Source organism: Drosophila busckii, chromosome 2R (genome assembly GCF_011750605.1).
Source record: "Drosophila busckii strain San Diego stock center, stock number 13000-0081.31 chromosome 2R, ASM1175060v1, whole genome shotgun sequence".
Classification (NCBI taxonomy): domain Eukaryota; kingdom Metazoa; phylum Arthropoda; class Insecta; order Diptera; family Drosophilidae; genus Drosophila; species Drosophila busckii.
This window is the reverse complement of record NC_046605.1, coordinates 10,705,397-10,722,753: the sequence shown is the minus strand read 5'-3', so window position 1 is coordinate 10,722,753 and position 17,357 is coordinate 10,705,397. Positions and strand designations below refer to the sequence as shown.

Below are 17,357 nucleotides of genomic sequence, written 5' to 3'. Positions count from 1 at the left end.
GCGGCACAATGAAATTGTAAATTAACAAATAAAAAGTATTTGGCCGCAGCGCAGTCGCAGCCAAAAATATGGACTTAGTCATTTTATTTGTATTATTTGCTTTAAAATATTTGCTGCTGCAAAAATAAAACGTTTGTAGCATTTTGAAATTATTTGTAGCTATGTGCAGCTGCTTTAAAGCTGTTTCTAGCCTTTTCTGTTGCTCGCTGTCAAAAGCTAAAATACATTGTGCACGGTTTGTGTATTTGCTAAGCTTAACGAATAATTTGAACATGCTTACGTTGAGTTTAGCGTATTATTTATGTTTACACGTGCGATTTTAACACATTACTTTATAGATTAAATCAAAACGTTTCAATTTCGTTAAGTTTAGTGTTGTAATTTTTATTAAAATATACGTAAACTTTACATATACAATATGACGAGAATTGCAACAAAGGTTAAAGATTCCTATAAACTAAATACCGCGCGGCTGATAAATGCGGTTCCCATTGATTAGAAATGTTGTTTCGTTTCGAACTTGATTACGATTAGCAAACTAGATATACAGTAATTAAATATTAACAGCAGAGCACCAGCAGTCCCCATCCATGGATGCCTTCTCACTTGGCCTTGGCGCTGCGTAAATTCGATGCGGACAGCAACGAACGCGACGGCGTTGGACGCTCATCCACATGATAACCGTTGTGGCGTCGCGTGGGCGTGTCCTGCTTGCGTCCCACTCGACTCAAAGTGCTGGCGCTGGTGGCGCCATTGTGCGGCGGCGGTTTGCGTTGCAAAGTGGAAATCTGCAAGGGATTCAGTTCAAAAACCGAGCTACACTTGATGACAAATTCGAGCTTACGCGCTTGTTCTGCTCCTGTGAGTAGTTGATCTCGTAGCCCTCGCTAATGTGCTTGGGCTTCCAAGGTGCCAGCATGGATACAGATCTAGAGACGGTGCGCGTCATGGGCTGCAGGGGCGGCTTGCCGCCAGCTATGGCGCCGCTGCTGCCTTTGCGCAAATCATCACGAGAAATGGAGCGACGACGCAGATTATATGGCTGTGGTATGTCGCCCACTGTGGTGGCATGCAAATAGACTACGCTGCGCTGACTATGCAAACTGGACTCGCCCTCGGTGCCAGAGCTTTCAGCGGGATAGCGATCCCTGAGGAGGCAACAAATTAAATATTAAACTGCATTATCTTGGGCTTGGCAGCTTTACTCACTTGCCATAACCGTTCTCAATGAGTCCGCGACGCTCAGCACTGCGCGCTGGCTTGGGCGGTGCCTGCAGCGTGCGCTCGTCGTAGCGACGTGAGTGTGGCATATGCAGCTCAGCGGAGCGCTCCAGGGACATGGCACGCTGACCAGCGCCGCGCTTATAGCGCTCCGCGGGCTCTGGCTCCGAGCCGCTTTCCGATATGTCATGCAGCTCGCGTGAGCGCGAGTAATGACGTCGCTTGCGAAAGTCCACCTCATCGCTGCCCGGCTCCAAGTGCTGCATAGATGTGGCACGCTGGCGTGTCTGGCTCGACTGCGCCGCCAAGGTGTGGCGATAATCACGCGCTGGCGGCGGCGGACTGCGATCCAAATTGTAGGCGCTCTGGGAATGCTTCGAGTGCGCCAACATGGCACGGCGTCTGCAATAAAATAAATAATTAAATAAACATTTAAAATTGCGTTCAATTTGCTTACCTGGGCGTGCTGCTGGCTTTGGAAATGGTAGGCGGATTGGAGTCCAGATCCGTGTCGCCAAAGAAGCGCAAATTCTTGGCAGGCGCAGCTGCTGCATTGCGCTGCTTGCTGCGCTTCAGACTGGATGTGCAGTTGGCCTCGCTGTGTCCATTCACAGAAACATTTAGCTAAAAGCCAAAGCAAATTTATTAGTTTCATTTTGATTTATTTAGTGTTGCTGCTGCTACCTGCTCCTTGGGTGTGCTCTTGGCGCGTCTGTCCAGCGACTTGAACCAGCTGGTCTTCTCGCTCTTCACTGGCGCCGACGCTTGACTGCTGAGCTGCTTCTTGGGCGGCTTGTCGGCGGGACCGCGCTTCAGCAGCAGTGGACTAGCTTTCGGTGTGGAGAGCCGGCGTCGCATTGAGATGTCCATAGTCTGAAAAACAATTCGCACAGTATTTGTTTAGTAGATCACGCTTTAAGCGGGTCAAAGGTGGCGCCCATTGCATTGCACAAGTGCCGCGGCAACAGGTTGCCAGCCCAGCCAGCAATGTGGGGCAGGTGGCCTTTGCACGAGCGAACGCCTTGCCACAACTCATGCCTATCTAATGAGTAGCTGAACCTAAAGCCGAGCCGAGCACCAGCTCTAGGTCTAACTGTGGCTTTTGTGGGGGCGATAGCAACAATAACAACAAAAGCAGCAACAACAACAATGTCAGCTCACGTTGCAAACAAACTTGTTTTGCCATTTGTGAATTGAGAATTGCGAATGCGACGGCAAATTTGCTTGTTTGGGTTGCGTTGCTGGGCACAGTGGGTTAATCAGTGCATTGAAGTGAGCAAAAATATTAATGAAAAATAAATAAATAATATGTAAGCTCTAAATAATATATAATTGCAATAGAAAAGAATGCACTCTACTCACTTTAAAAAAGATTTTTGTATGTTCAATATGCGAAACAATTAAAATATTTGATAAATGTGTTAATGCTATATTTTAAATAAAAGAGGCAACCTCTACATAAATTATATTAAATACATATATATAAACTACTTTTGTATTATTCATTTGATCATCTAAATTTCGATGCCACTGTTTCCCTCAATAAAAATCACAGACTTTAACCCACTTGTGGTTGAATTTGTAGTATTAGGCAGATACTCGAACAAGTCGTTGCCCTAAATGTGCTCGACATTCATATGTTTGTTCTCCGCGTCTAGTATTTGCTGCTATGGAGCCAACGATAGTTGTTATTATAGCTAACAAACTTTGTGGCCAAAAATATTATTTTCAAATTGGAATGTCAAACAAATCTCAAGCTGTGTTGAGCAAACAGTTTCAAGTTGCTTGAAAAAAGCGTCAAGAAAAACGTAAACGCCAAAAATAAAAGCAAAACAAAACGCAAAACGATTACGCACCCACGAAAATATAATTAAATATTCAAATATGCCAAACGCAGTGCCGCCTTAATATAGTTTATGGGGCCTTCAGTCGCGGCCATAAATTAACTAACAACATTATTGGCGCACAATGCTTTTTATTCTTATTCTCGCATTTTATTTGATTTGATTTCTTATGGTCATGTAGAATCTCCAATTCGAAATGAATGCCAAGGCACTTAAGTATTTTGGGGCGTCGCTTTACGACGTGTTTGTGTGTGTGTGCGTGTTTATGGCCAACAGGCCTGTGAGCATGAATAATGGCAGCATATTGTCCAAACCGTTTACCGCAAGAATAAAAAAAGAGAGAAGTTTCGTATTGTTAAGTGAAGAGTGTGGCACGCAAACATTTTTGACAACGGTCAGGCCACACCCTGATTGAAGTTGCAAGCACGAAGAATTCAAACGAAAAGCTGTCGCCCACGCAAAGGATACAAAAGTCACATATTTCTTATTATATACTTTTATTTCAAGTATTGCGTTGTTTGGCCAAGAAGCTGCTAATGCCTTAACAATGCACATCCGGCGTAACGAATTGTTTGCCAAGCCAACAGCAGCAACATCCTCCGCTTAGGCAGCCCAAGGTCTTTGGTCTAGCACAAGCCTACAAATCCGCTCAAGCATTGCAAATTAGCTAAACTCGCTGTGCATTGTGCAATCTGCCACTGACCAAGTTAGTAGCCAGCCCAAAAAGAATGCGCCAAGACTCTTATACGAGTTGAAATCGCTGCGCGCTTAATCAATTTCGCATACGCCCCGTTGTACGCGTTTGTCGCGTTCGCTGTCAGCTTTCCTAATTCTATTTAACTGCAAGAGCTGACAAACTGATTTACTGACAGCCTGCGTGGGCTAGAGCGCTCAGCGCGCTCTCACATGATTCTTAGCTTGGTATTTATTATTATTCTTGAGTTTGTGCGCCGCCGCCTCGTTGTTTAGTTTTTGGCATTTGCAACTCTATTTGGTCGACAACGCACGTTTTGTTATTTAAATAATAATAAAAAACAAGAACTCAAACGCTTTCAAGCAGCGCAGTGAATTTTATTTGATGTGTCTGACATGACATCTTGTCGCTGCACCATTTACGGCACCAAAGCAGACACCCACCAGCTGCTTTTGGCCCGACTCCATTGAGCAGGAAGTCAGTCAGCCATTGCGCAACGCGCTCCTAGACAAACAAATGCCAAAAATACAAAGCGAAGCGATGGGTCGCTGCTGCTGGTCTTGATTAATTCGAAATTAATAATAGCGCTGGCCATGACCAAGCTACAAGGTTCAATGAACTTTATGGCTCCATCAATTGGCCATTAGAAGCTGGAGCAAGCGTGCTTACCTTTGGTTCGCGTGAGGTCTCCTCGCTTAGTGCATGATGTTCGCGATAGCGCGAACGCATCTCCTCCTCCCGCACCATGTAACGCTCTCGCTCGCGCTCTTTCTCCTTCTCTTTTTCTTTATCTTTGTCGCGGCGACTGAGTGTGCTGCTCGTGCCGTTGGTTAGACGCGATTGTGTCTCCTTCTTGCCGCTGGACACATTGCTGCCGCTGCTGCGTCCGCTGCCGCCTTGACTGCCACTGCCAGAGGTGCCTGTGAACAGCTGCTTGACCTTCTCAAAGCCGCCCAGCTTCTTGTTGCGCTTCAGCGTGCTGGCGGATTCCTCGCGCTGTTTGTTGGCCGTCTGCTGCTCGCGACGACGCAACGTGCTGGTGGCCACTGGATATTTGTCCAAATGTGGATCAAAGTGTGAGCCATCGTCAATGGAGCGCTCGCGATAAATGTAGCTCTGCTCCCGCCGTGCCTGCCGCTGCAGCTGCAGCTCCTGGGCACTCTCTCGTCGCTCCTTGCGCAAAAATGTCTCGCAAGCTCTCATGTCATCCAAAGCTGTGCGCTTGCGCCATCTGTTACGCCAAAAATAGTCAAAAATTAGTCAAGTGAAAGGCAAACGTTATTACATAATGTATAAAATTAATTAATTACATTAAGCTTTTAAATTTTATTGTTTACATTAGTGAAATACGCGCGGCACTTTCAGCTATAATTGCTAGCTATGAACTTAATGGATGACATTCACTAACGATAACGTCTTTTCAAATGTTATCGCTTCAATCGATATGCGCTTATTACAAATTTGAGCCGTTGTGACTGAATTTTAGTGGTAAATGTGTTAATTACTAATCTGAATGACATTACCTTGTGGTTATATCGCCATTGAATGACTCTTTGCGAAAATCATTCTCAATGCCCGAATCTCCTTTGTCGAAGCTGCGCTGCTGCAGTTTATCGCGCTTGAGGCTGCTTTGCCAATAGTCCTGCTGCTGTGCCTGCTGACCACGCAGCTCTGGCGAGGACCTATACTGATCTGTGCCCGTAAGTTGTGAATCCAGGCTCTTGGGCTCCTGCTCATCACGCGGCGTGGAGCCCAAGCGCTCGCGATGCCGCGACTCACGTACCTGCCCGTCTGTTTGTGTCTCCCTGACATAGGTTTCCTTGACGCCACCATGACCATCATCATAGTACTTGGTGTGGCGATAGCGCGAAGTTTTCTCTGTTTTGGGCAATGTGGTGTCCTGACGCTGATAACGCGGCTCCGGCGCAAGCTCACGCTCTGGACTTTGAAAGTCGCGCTGTTGTCTGTAGTGCGGCGGCTGGCGCTCCAAGGTGGCGCCCTCGCCAAAGCGACGCGTCAAAATGCGATTCTCCAGCTGCGCACGACGATAGCCCAACTCATCCAGATAAGGCGCAGGACTAACGCTGCGTATAACAGGCACAATGGGCGGCTCGGCACGGCGCTCACGCTCCCGCTCACGTTCATCATCATAGTAACGCTTGCGTGTCTCAAAGCCCAGACCCTCATCCTCGTCGCTGAGATTGCGTGGGCTTAGCTGCTGCCAAGGCGAAGGTGAATGAGAGTTACTTACTCTAGGCGGCGGACTGTGCGGACTATGCAGCGCTCTATCGTTGGCGCGTGGTGGACGCGCTGGCGCAAACTCACGCTGTGGCGTGCGTGAGTCACGACGCGCATGCAGCGGCTGCTGCTCATCGCTCAGATCCAGCTGAGCATAGGTAATGCCCTCGTTGGGGCGTATATAAGAAAACGCCGGCTGGCTAATGGCCGGCTGTGGCGAGAAGCGTTCCATGGACAGACGCTTGACCAGACCGTCGACAGTGCGGCCTTTGGTCAGCGGCAGTCGCTCCGCCGGCAGCTGTGAGCTATGCATATTCTCACTGGACTTGGCCTGCAACGTTTCAATGCGATCGCGTATGCCTGCGGAAATGGAGGCGCCTGTGGCTGCGCTGGTTGTGGCTTGTGGCTTTAGCAGCGGACCGTCTAGCTCCGCTTTGGAACGACTGCGTGTCAGCAGCTCGGCTAGACCCTGCACGCTCTCATGCTTCTCACGCACGGTAACTGCGTCCGATTTGCGTCGCTCGCGCTCGCCAAACTGTTGCTGCTGCTTCTCAAAGTAATCCTCGCGCTGCGCTTGCTCTATAATGGGCGTCAATTGTGGCTTTGCCGTATTACTGTTGGACGTATCCGCTTTTCTGCTTAGACGACTGCGCGTGTCCTTTTGAGCGCTGCCCACATCACTTTTACTACGCACTAAACGTCGACCGCCGCCGTCTTCGAAGCGCGGATCTCTGTCCAACTGTGTGTCGCTCTTGCGACTGAATAGACCAAAAATGGAAGGACGCTTGGCGGGCTTCTTGGCTGCTGCGTCACTGACGCTGCGTGCCACAGGCTTGCCCTTCTTCTTGCGCGTTGGCAGCGAATGAAAGCGCTGCGAGTCGCTGCTGCTGGTGGCTGCGGCGCTGCGCTTCTGTTTAACTCGAAACGTGGGTATGTTATCACCGTTGGCCGCTTTGCTCTGATGCTGTCCAGCCTGTGCCAGCACCAAAGCCGCCTCCTTGCGTATATCCTCGGGATCTATATCCGGTGGCAGCTGATGATAGCCCTGCGTAGGCTGCAAAGTCGTTGATTCGTAATCGTAGGGCTCAAGTTCACTATCGCGCTTGGCTGCAAAAATAAAAATAAAATGAAAATAATTAGTAAAATAAATTAAACAATTCTAACTTTATATCAATTTATGCAACAAATGTTGTTTACACACTTCTAATATACAAATTTTAAATTTAACAGAGTTAAAATTTGCTGTAAGATCTTTGCGTCGACTGCTTAATAAAAATAAATTCAATTTAAATACATAAATATTTATATAAGAAAACCTTCTCTTTATAACATTATGTGATCAGATGATCACAGATAATGATGGAATTTTATACTTCGAAATTAAATTATAGGACTTAAGCAAAAAGAATTGTTGCTTAAACTTTTAAGTTTATTTTGCCTGATTCTGTATAAGTTTCGTTTTATACAAATTTTGATTGTAAAAATTACAATTGTTACCATTCCTGTTACTGACTGATTCAGCGTTAAGAGCAATAGAACAAACAGCCGGCAATTAGCAAAAATGTGTTCTGAACTAGTTCGCGTGCTCATGTAATGACAATTAGCACATTAGTATGACCTCCGCTCACCTGGCCTCACCTCTTCTAAACTCTCGCAGTCAACTCGGCTCAACTTAGTTGAGCTGATGATGTAATATTTGCTGGCCAAGCCACTTGGCCAAGCGAAAGAAGCTAAAAAAAAAATAAGTGTGAATTGGCAGCAGCTGCCTGCTTGGCTGGCTGGCTGCTAAATAAGGCAGCCTGAACTGAACTGACTGACTAACTTACTGAGTGACTGAGTGACGAGCTGTGTGTTGTGTGTTGGCCTGGCCAACAATGGATTTGGCATTAGCCCACGTCTCAATTGGAACGTGTAGTCTGTAATCGGGCGCTGTAAGCGCTAATGGCCATTGAAGCGGCACACTGCAGTGTGCCTATGCCCAGATCATAAAGATTCTTCCACTTCCTCACTTGTTCATAATCATTATTATATAATACGCCGAAAACAAAAGCAAAAACAAAAACAAAAAACATGCCGCTCTATCTTCAAGCAGCAAAACAAAACGATCATCGTGAAGAAAACAAGATTGCTAAGCAGAGCTTCAACAGCAACAACAACAACGAAGACGACAACGACGACGAAGAGCAACGTGCGTGCTTTTAGCTGATGGCTTTTCAGCTGTGGAGCAGCTGCTGCTGCTGCTGCTGCTTCTGCTATTTTGTTGCCTTTCGCTTTGGCCAGCAGAACGGGAGCAAGCTGCTGAGATTACGCATCTTTAGTCGCTGCTAGTTATGCTAAGCTAAAGCTTGTTAAGACACGTTCGTTGCCTAAGTCTTTTGTTTTTTTCTTTGTTTTTTCTGCAAAAAAGACAATCACTTGTCACCTTTGCGCAGCAGCACCCACAACGGCAGCCAGGTAGGTAATGGAGCTGCTGCTGGACAACAATCAATACTGACAGCCTGGGCGTGTCCAAACTGTCAAATTGGCTCTACTGCCATGCTCAGCACTCAGGCAACTCACGCGTTGTGGCATTAGAATGTAAATGACAATAGGCTAAAACTATCAGATCGCAAACTCAGCTTGACAAATAAACAACAAAGCAATTTGGGCAAGGCGCAAAAGCAAAACACTTGACAAACAAAAAATAAATTGAAAACCGAGCATCAAAGGAATTCGTTTTTAATTGTTAAGCAGCACACAATATAAATTCTAATTAACGATAAGCGTATTTATTTATGCAATCATTAAAATCTTTATATATTTTTAATAACATTTTAAAAGCCAAAACCTGACGCTGCACGCTGCTGTCCTCAGGCCTGCCTGCAACTTGCCACAATGAAACATAAAACGCGCAACAGCAACAATCAACTGTCAGCTGATATGTGTCAAGGTGAAATGTTGCTACTAGCTATAGGTTTATACACACACTCAAAGCTGAGATTGATCGCAGTTGTAAACTCATCAGCTTAGTTGAGCGTCTTCTGCGCTGTGGCTGCTGCAGGCGACTTTTATTTTTATGGCTGTGGCTGCCTTTTGGGCAACAGGAAGGCATAAATTGCTACAAAGCGACAGTTGGCTGCAGCTAAAGTCAATGTCAAGTAACTGTAAAGCGTTAGCCCAAAACACAATGCCGCATTCTCAGGCGCGCTCAGCTCAGCTCAGCTGTTAACAACAATGATCTGGAGCTGCAGTGCGATGATTGATTGAGCACAGCAACACCTCGCTAGAGCCTAAAGGGGTGGTGTGTAGGGCGGGCGGGCGAGCGAGCAGAGACAAAGCGCTTGGCGCTGAAAGCCATTCATTAATTTAATCAGCGATCCACTTAATGAATTCGAGCCAGGGCCAACGGGCTCTATGATTTGCTTGCCCGTGCCGAATGAGTCCGCAATGGGCCGCCGCCGCAATGAGCCGGAATTAGCCGCCGGCATTGGTCTAAGTGAAATGCAACAACAACCAAAGTAGCAGCAACAGCAGCAGGAAAGTTTCCAAACTTGCTCGCATTGTGATATGAAATCTGAACCACTTTTTTATATTTTTGGTTTGTTTGGTCTGCGGTCTGTGCTGCATGTGCCGCTTAAGCTCTTGTGGCACGCAGCACATAATTTGCTTATCGTGATGGCCACAGCAGCAAAATAAACTGCCAGGCTGACCAAGTTCCAAGTTATAAGCGCGTATATAAATAATAGTATTTATGCAAAAATGGCTGAGAACTTTCACTTGCCACAAGTTGCAGCTCATTAGCTGCTGCTGCTGCTGCTGCAACAAGTTGTCAAGTCCGTGGACTCTGCAAAGTTCGAGTGGCAAGCGAGCTCAGGGCCGCATGCCACAGCGCGCGCGGCACGTTGCGCCGGCGCGCCTTTGGGGCAATTCAATTAACCCGCGAACTGCACTTTCGATTTCATTTGGCGGCCTGCTAGGCTCTGCGCTTTGGCTTTATCTAGGCGCGTCCAGCTTGCCAGCAATGCCAATGCTAAATGGCTAAAAAGAAATATGCGAGCCCGCACTGCTGCTGCTGCTTGGGCTTGTAATTGAATGCCACTGCCAGCCCCCCATAGTTAAGCTGCTGTTGCGACTGGCCTGCCTGGCCGCCTGCCTGCCTGCTGCTAATCACATCAAAAGACAAGCCGCATCGCGTCCTTGAAGCCAGTGCCTGCCACTGCGACAACTATGCAAATAAGCAAACTGTATTGACATGAGTCTGAGCCTGCAATCTCTCAGTCTGTGCCTAGACGCGCAATTAAAATCGCTGCGCTTTAGCGGCTTTCAAAACCAAAACACAAATAGAGAAACTTTCGTTTCAAGAATCAAAAGACTTGGGCGACAAACTTGTTTTTAGCAGCTGTGAGTGCCGAAAAGCTTGTGGCTAAAAATAAGCAGACACTCATTTCAATACACAATTCGATAAACAAATGACGCAATCTGCACAAACAAAACTTTTTGCGCTTTTTTTCGAAACTAAATTGTTAGATTTGTTTTTTTGTTGCCTGAAGTTGCAAATTTTGAAGTTGAGCTGAGCTGAGTGTGTTCGACAACTCCATTTGCCATTTACCCAATTAAAATTTAAGCAATTTGCACTCCAACGCAGTTGACTCCCTATTGCGCGCTCACTCGCACTCACACTCGCACTCGCGCTCGCACTCGTAATTGTTAATTCGTTAGCTTTTATTGCCGCCAGCGTTAAATAGACTTCAAAACACACACGTTTAATAACTGCGACTGCGACCGCGACAGCAGCAACACCCAATGCCAACCAGGCAAAGAACCTGACTGAGCAAAACCAACTACGTTCACGCCGAAGCTCGCAAGAGTCAGGGGGTTAAGCTTTGTGTAGCGGGCGGCAACTGCTGCTGCCTACGCCAATGTCACACACACAGACACACACGCACAGAAAGAAAAAATATAATGTGAGCTAAAAGAGTGCGAATTAGTGGGCAGACAAAGACCAAAAATGAGACTTATTAATTAAGTTTCTTTTTAGGCAAGCTGACAGTTCTTATTGTGGCTCTTATGCAAATTATAAACAATAAAGCCGAAGCGACAACAACACATAAATGGCATTTTAAATGCTGCCAATTGCGTACGTTGCTCCAGCCAAAAAAAAAATAAACTTACGTGCCCCAACAACAACTTGAGCAATAAAGTCATTTGGGCTGCTGACAAAAGATATGAATAAATTTAATAAACTAATTGTTTACACAGTGCCGACAACATTTCGTTTAATCTCTACTAATTTTGACTTAATTTTGTGTGCGTTATTTCTTTCACTTGCTATTCAATATGAGCGTAAAGTTAAGCGCAAGCGACCCCCGCTGTTTATACGGAAAATTTGAATTTGAATATTCCCGAATTTATTTAAACGATCGTAGCATGAACAGCGTGTGCTGAATTTTAAACTTTGTGTGTAACAAAATTGATTTCTTTAGCGCTTAGAGTCGCTGTAGCGAAGCGCTGATTGAACAAGAATATATATGCTTTGCACAACTTTATGCTAGTCTATTGCATTTATTATTTTTCACAATAAATTATTATACAGCAAGCGCGCTGCTTGGCCTCGTCAATTAAGTTTATAGGAAATGTTGCCATAATATTTTACAGTTTTTAGCTGTAACAATTAAATTTGATTAATTTAAATAGCGCGCTCATTAAAGCAGTAAATATTGTGCACAAAATTCCGTTGCGTTGCGCATTTGCTTACATTGAAATTAAAGTTGCAATTGTGCGCAAATTGCAGAGATTGCGCAACAGCAGCAGCAACAGCAGCAGCAGCATTAGCTTTAGGGGATATATATGACTTAAGCGTAGTTTCCCAGTGTTGCTGGCTATAATTTAAATTAGCATAGGCTACAAATATTATGTCATATCTTTTAAGAGAGCAGCATGGGCACTTGCAGCATTGAAGATCAACCTTAACAATAACAATTACAACAGCAATAACAACAACAACTGACAGCTGGTTGGCTTTGTAAAGATTTCTCAGTTTTTTATTACAACGCGCAACTTGTTTTTGCCAAATTCGTCGCTTCACAAGGTTGCCACAAGCCCCGCCAGCGACTTGAGAGCGTATTAAGCTTAATTTACATTCATCAGCTGCTTGATGTTGTTGTTGTTTTGATTGTCTTCAAGTGAATTTTGTACTTAGCAAGTCAACAACAATTTGTTGTTACCAACAATATAAGCCCTGCAGCTGTCTAATTTTCCACACACACAGACACACATGTTGTGGCAAAATTAAATCATCATTTAAAATACGTTTACTATTATTATTATTGTCTCACATAATTGCCACAATTTCCATGCGAACCACAAAGTCATTTATTTTTTCATGTATAAATGCATTTAATAAAAATACATGTGGTTAACTTTTTTAATTGATGGCGCCACTCTAAGCAAACTTGGCTTAAAAAAGAGACAATTAAAATAAATTGAAAGCTTAGCAACAAATTGTGGCAAACGCAAAGTCCTAAATAAGAGTAAAATAAATATTTAAAAAATATTCACATGCAACTAAAACTTGGAACGCGAAGTTAAATTAAAATTGAATAGCACTATAAAAATAACTATTAAATAAAAAAATGCTAATATTACTATCTAGTTAGTAAAATAAAACTTATGATTATCTCCGACTAAAACTAAATTAGCTCAAATTAATTACGCTTTTGTGCTTGCCACTCATTTGAAAAGTAAACAAGCTGCTCAAATAGCTATAAAAATAAATTGCACATAAATCAAATTAAAAGTTCCAAGTGTGCCAAAATTGTAACGAAAATGTTGAGCAATAATTAAGCTTAATTACAAACTTAATTTGGTGGCTGCTAACCATTTAAGCTAAGCAAACAAACTTGAAGTGCGTTAAGGAAATGCAAGTCGCTCGTCAAACAAAAGACTCAGGCAACGAACTTGGCTTGCCAATTACAAACACGCATATGGACGCATGAGTTGGCATAAGCGAGCGAGCGAGCTATTGGGCATCTATGAAAGGCCTGGGCTAAATAATTTACATTTGTGCCGCTTTTGTCATAATCAATTTTTAATTTCTTCATTTTGCCTGGCACAGCGGACAGTCGTCATAAATTCCAAGCCGGCTTTGGCATAAATCGCATTGCACAGCAATTAAATGCGCTGCTGTTGCTTCTGCTGCTGCTGTTGTTGTTGTTGTTGCTGTCGCTGCTGCCAGACATAATCATAACAATAATAATGTAGTCGACTCTGGAGACAATCAGACAGTGCCAGAGTCTAGAATGCGTTTGCCACTGATGAGTTTTTTAGCTGCAGCGAGAGCGTGAGGGGTGGGGAGTGGGCGCTGAGCTGTTGTGCAAAGTGATACTTTAGTTTTAACAGCCAACAGTGGAGATTGTGCCAGTGTTTGTAGCTAGTTGTTGCTTTTAATGCCTTATAAAATATCTACTTATTTAAAATAGTTATATGTGCGAATTCTCGCTCTCGCTCTATCGCGCTCTCTCTCTTTTTGTGCGTGTGTGCGCGCTCAAGGTAAACTACATTTTATTGTTGAGGCGGCATTGTTACGAGCATTGCTTTTGGCATTCGTTCTGACTTATTCGCCCACTTCTGTCACACAGACGCAGACACACACACATACATAAACATAAGTTTAATTGTGCTATTTATATATTTAAAAGTGAGGCATCATAATATTGATTGCATTTATTTATTTATTGTTGTTTTAAATGTCATTTCTTATTAATTGCGTTGCTTGTTGCAGCAGCAGTCGCAGCTGTTGCTGCCACAAAAGTTGGCATAACCATTTTTAAATAAGATGAAGGTGATTCGCTTGCTTTTTATTTGGTCTGACCATCTTAGAATCGCCGCTGACTACGACTGCCCAGTTAATTAGTTAGTTGCTTTTATGCATGTGCTTACATGTGTGTGTGAGTGTGTGTGTGTGGCGCGTGGGTTGTTAGCGCGTCATTGATTGACCAAAATTAGCTCGTGCACATCATTACGTAGCTGCGGCTTTAACTGCTAAGCGTAGCTCGCAGCTTTATTTTAAAGTTATTTTGTTAAGCGCCTGCAGCAAGTTTTTTAATGCTGTCACGATATGCAGGCAGCACATACATATATATTAAATATATATGCAAACTGGGTATTTAGTTGTTAATGAATGCCTTGGCTGCATTTAAAATATTTTCGCAGCATTTATAGTATTTTTAAAATGTTCTCTGCGTATAAATTAAAAATATATATATAAATGTATGAATGAAATGAATGAATTTGCTTTGCACTATTTTGTTATTTTAATTTTATTACTTGTTTCCGTGCAATAAAATATTTGCAGCTGCAAATCAAAAATGTTTATTTAATTTTTAAAACATTTTTTTAAGCAAACTTCCCGTTCATTAGCGTATCTCTTGCTTAACATTATAAATGAAATGCCACTAATTTATTGTTATTAACTAATGTGTAGCTTTTGGTTATAGATGCTTGTTTTTTTATATATGTGAGTGTATTGGTTAATTTAAGCTTATATTGCCTTAACACAACACACTGACCTATGCGCTTCACATGCACATCTCGATTGAAGCTGACACGTGGTCCACCATTGGCTGCTGCTGTTGTTGTTGTTGTTGTTGCTGTGCTTCCCGGCAGTTGTTGTTGTGGTTGTGGCGGCATTTTCAACAATTTAATGCTCATAATATACCAATATGTTTATTATATGTTTAACTTTTGATTTGCTGTAAGCTGTGCTTTTATTTTCGTTTTCTTTCTGCGCTCAGAAAAAGTAAAAAGCTGCTCGTCTTGGCATTTTGTTGATCCGCTCTTTGGCAATTGGTTGCTGCTGTTGCTAGTATAAATTTATAATGACAGCCACATGCGTTTGCATTATGTTTTTGTCTGTCAAAATGTCAAACTGCAAATCGAAATTGGAAGAGAGAGAGACAACATTGAAACTTGTGCAAAAATTTGTTTTGATTTATTTTAGTTTGTTGTGTTGCTGTTGCTGTTAGCGTTGGTTGTTGTTGTTGGTTGTAGACAGCGTTATGATCGATTGTGTCGCTTGTTAGACTCATCACCTCGTTATGTGGCGACCTCGTTATGAGTAGTTGTAGTTGTTTTTATTTTGGTTTTTTTGTTAACTAAATCAAGTTTTTACTGGGCGCTTATTAATGTTGAGTTCACATGCGCTTGGGCTTGTAGCGAAAGTGTTATTAAAATTAAATCAGTGTTTTAGAAAAAATATAGTAAAGAAGGAAGCAGAAAAACAATTTGAAAAAGTAAGCAACCTACTTATGAGTGTGTGAGCAATTACAGCGCCAACTGTTAGAAACAGTTTGTATCTCAAATTTGTGCGTCTTGCTGTGAGCAATAAAAGTTAACAAAAAACTGAAACAAGCTACGTACGACTAGTAAGCACACTTGGAAATTAGTCTGCATTAAAATTCAAAAAAAAAGTTATAAAGACATTAAAGAAAAAGTTTATTTTTATTTGTATATATTAATTATTATGTTAAGCACTGGCATAAGCTAAACTTGTTTTATATATTTATATAAATGAAAGCAGTGTATCAAACTGAAACGTATAATTGCCAATTAATGCAAAGGCAATGGACTCTACCCCCGCCCCCAGCTCTCAACTGCTGTAAGCGTCTTTAAATTAGCGTAAGTTGACAGTGGGGGGTGTTGGCCTGGAAGTGGCCAGAACGAATCAAGTTTGTTTTGCGTTATGCTCGTTAAGCTGCGCGCATAGTAAGCAGCCAGCTATAGCTCTCTCTCTATATATATATAGTATATTTATAACTACGTATACATATCGTAAATATCATGAGGGTGTCTCTGCTAGATTCGCATCAAGTCTGCGGCATTGTCACTTTGCCAATGCGAAATTTGGCGCAGAGTGTAATGAATATCAATATAAAAAGTATACACCAGATAGCTTAAGTATCCCGCATAACGACATTTTGGGTGTGTCCTGTGGCCAAGCCGAAGCAGTGAACAGCGAAGAGGCAAATAAAAAGCAAAGCAACACGAATTGTTGATTGCGATTAAACAAATGCGATAATATTCATATTTGAATACGAGTTGTATGTGAAGCGCACAAAACTCTATTTAAACAATGCAAAAGGCCCGAGGATATGCCGCACACACACACACACACAGAGATAGAGACACGCATACTAATGCACAGCTGGACGCTAAGCAGGCGCAGCCAATGAGCAGCCACTTAGTTGAGACTGACTGTGGCATAGACACGCACCCACCCAAACTGGACACATGCAACACAGGCTGGCTGGCCTGACTCTGTGGCAAGCAGCAGGCTCAGTAATGGGTAGAAAATGCATGCCCATTATAGCACCTGAAGCAACACTGATGAGCAAAGAGGGGAGCGCAACGAGCGAGGTAGAGAGTGAGAGAGGGAGAGAGCGCGTAGTGAGATCGAACGTTGCTCATTCACTTACTGGCATACTTATAGACTCTAACAAGCGCACACACACATACAGTAGAGTAATCGGCATACGCCGTCTGATCATAAGCAGTACACTGAGCGAAAGCAAACAAGCATATTTCATTGATATCACAAACAAACAAAATATTTGTGGTTTAAATATAATTGATTAAACTTTAAGCCAGCTCAAAGATTTGTTCAAAAGACTTTCAACAATTCCAACAAAAAATCGCGTGCCGCTCTACATTTTTTTAAATTATTGTTAATATTTTGCTCATTTCATAAAAAGATCTACTAAGCATAAAAGCTTCTGCATTTATTGTTTAATGTAATTAACATAAATCGAATGCTCGCCTTTCGAGCTATATATGAGTCTACAGTTAGTAGACTGAATTTATATAATGTTATATACATATGCTGCTATATTTTATAAAGTTTTGCTTAAGCTACTTCGTATATTAAGCAGAGTTCTGTGCTATGCTTAAGCAAGGAAATGAATAACTTCTAAACATGTGGCATATAAGAATATGATTGATAGAATTTATAATACAATAATGTTTAAACTCGCTTTATAAGTTAACAAACATTTTTGTTTTCACTGCTATTCATTTATTGGATCAACCCGCAATCAAAATTTAAAACTCTGCTTCTCGAGTTCTAATGTTTAAGTTCTAGGTTTTATTTTTATTTTCAGCTCTAAGCTCAGCGCTCTGTTTTTATTATTTTTATTCATTAAATTCTTCTGGCATTCGCCTATGCTAATTGCTGCTGTCGCTCAAGCGAATGTGTTTTTTATTTATTTTTAATAAATCAGCAAACGAATTTCCGCTCTGTCGTGGGAATGTCACACATTTTTATTGTTTTCTACAAAATATTTGAGTACTGACTCATTTAGTTAATTTAAGCTACACATGCCTGCTTA

At 42.8% G+C, this 17,357-nt stretch overlaps 1 protein-coding gene across 1 annotated transcript; it reads right to left on the bottom strand.

Moving 5' to 3' along the window:
- Positions 1-365: 365 nt before the first annotated feature.
- LOC108594652 lies at positions 366-14,664 on the bottom strand. Its single transcript, XM_033293333.1, has 8 exons — positions 14,544-14,664; positions 5,283-7,104; positions 4,429-4,990; positions 1,906-2,094; positions 1,679-1,845; positions 1,210-1,623; positions 845-1,148; positions 366-788 (listed from the first exon to the last, which is right to left on the bottom strand). Exons 1-8 carry the CDS (start codon positions 14,662-14,664, stop codon positions 603-605), a joined length of 3,765 nt encoding a protein of 1,254 aa, XP_033149224.1. The 3' UTR covers positions 366-602.
- Positions 14,665-17,357: the final 2,693 nt, after the last annotated feature.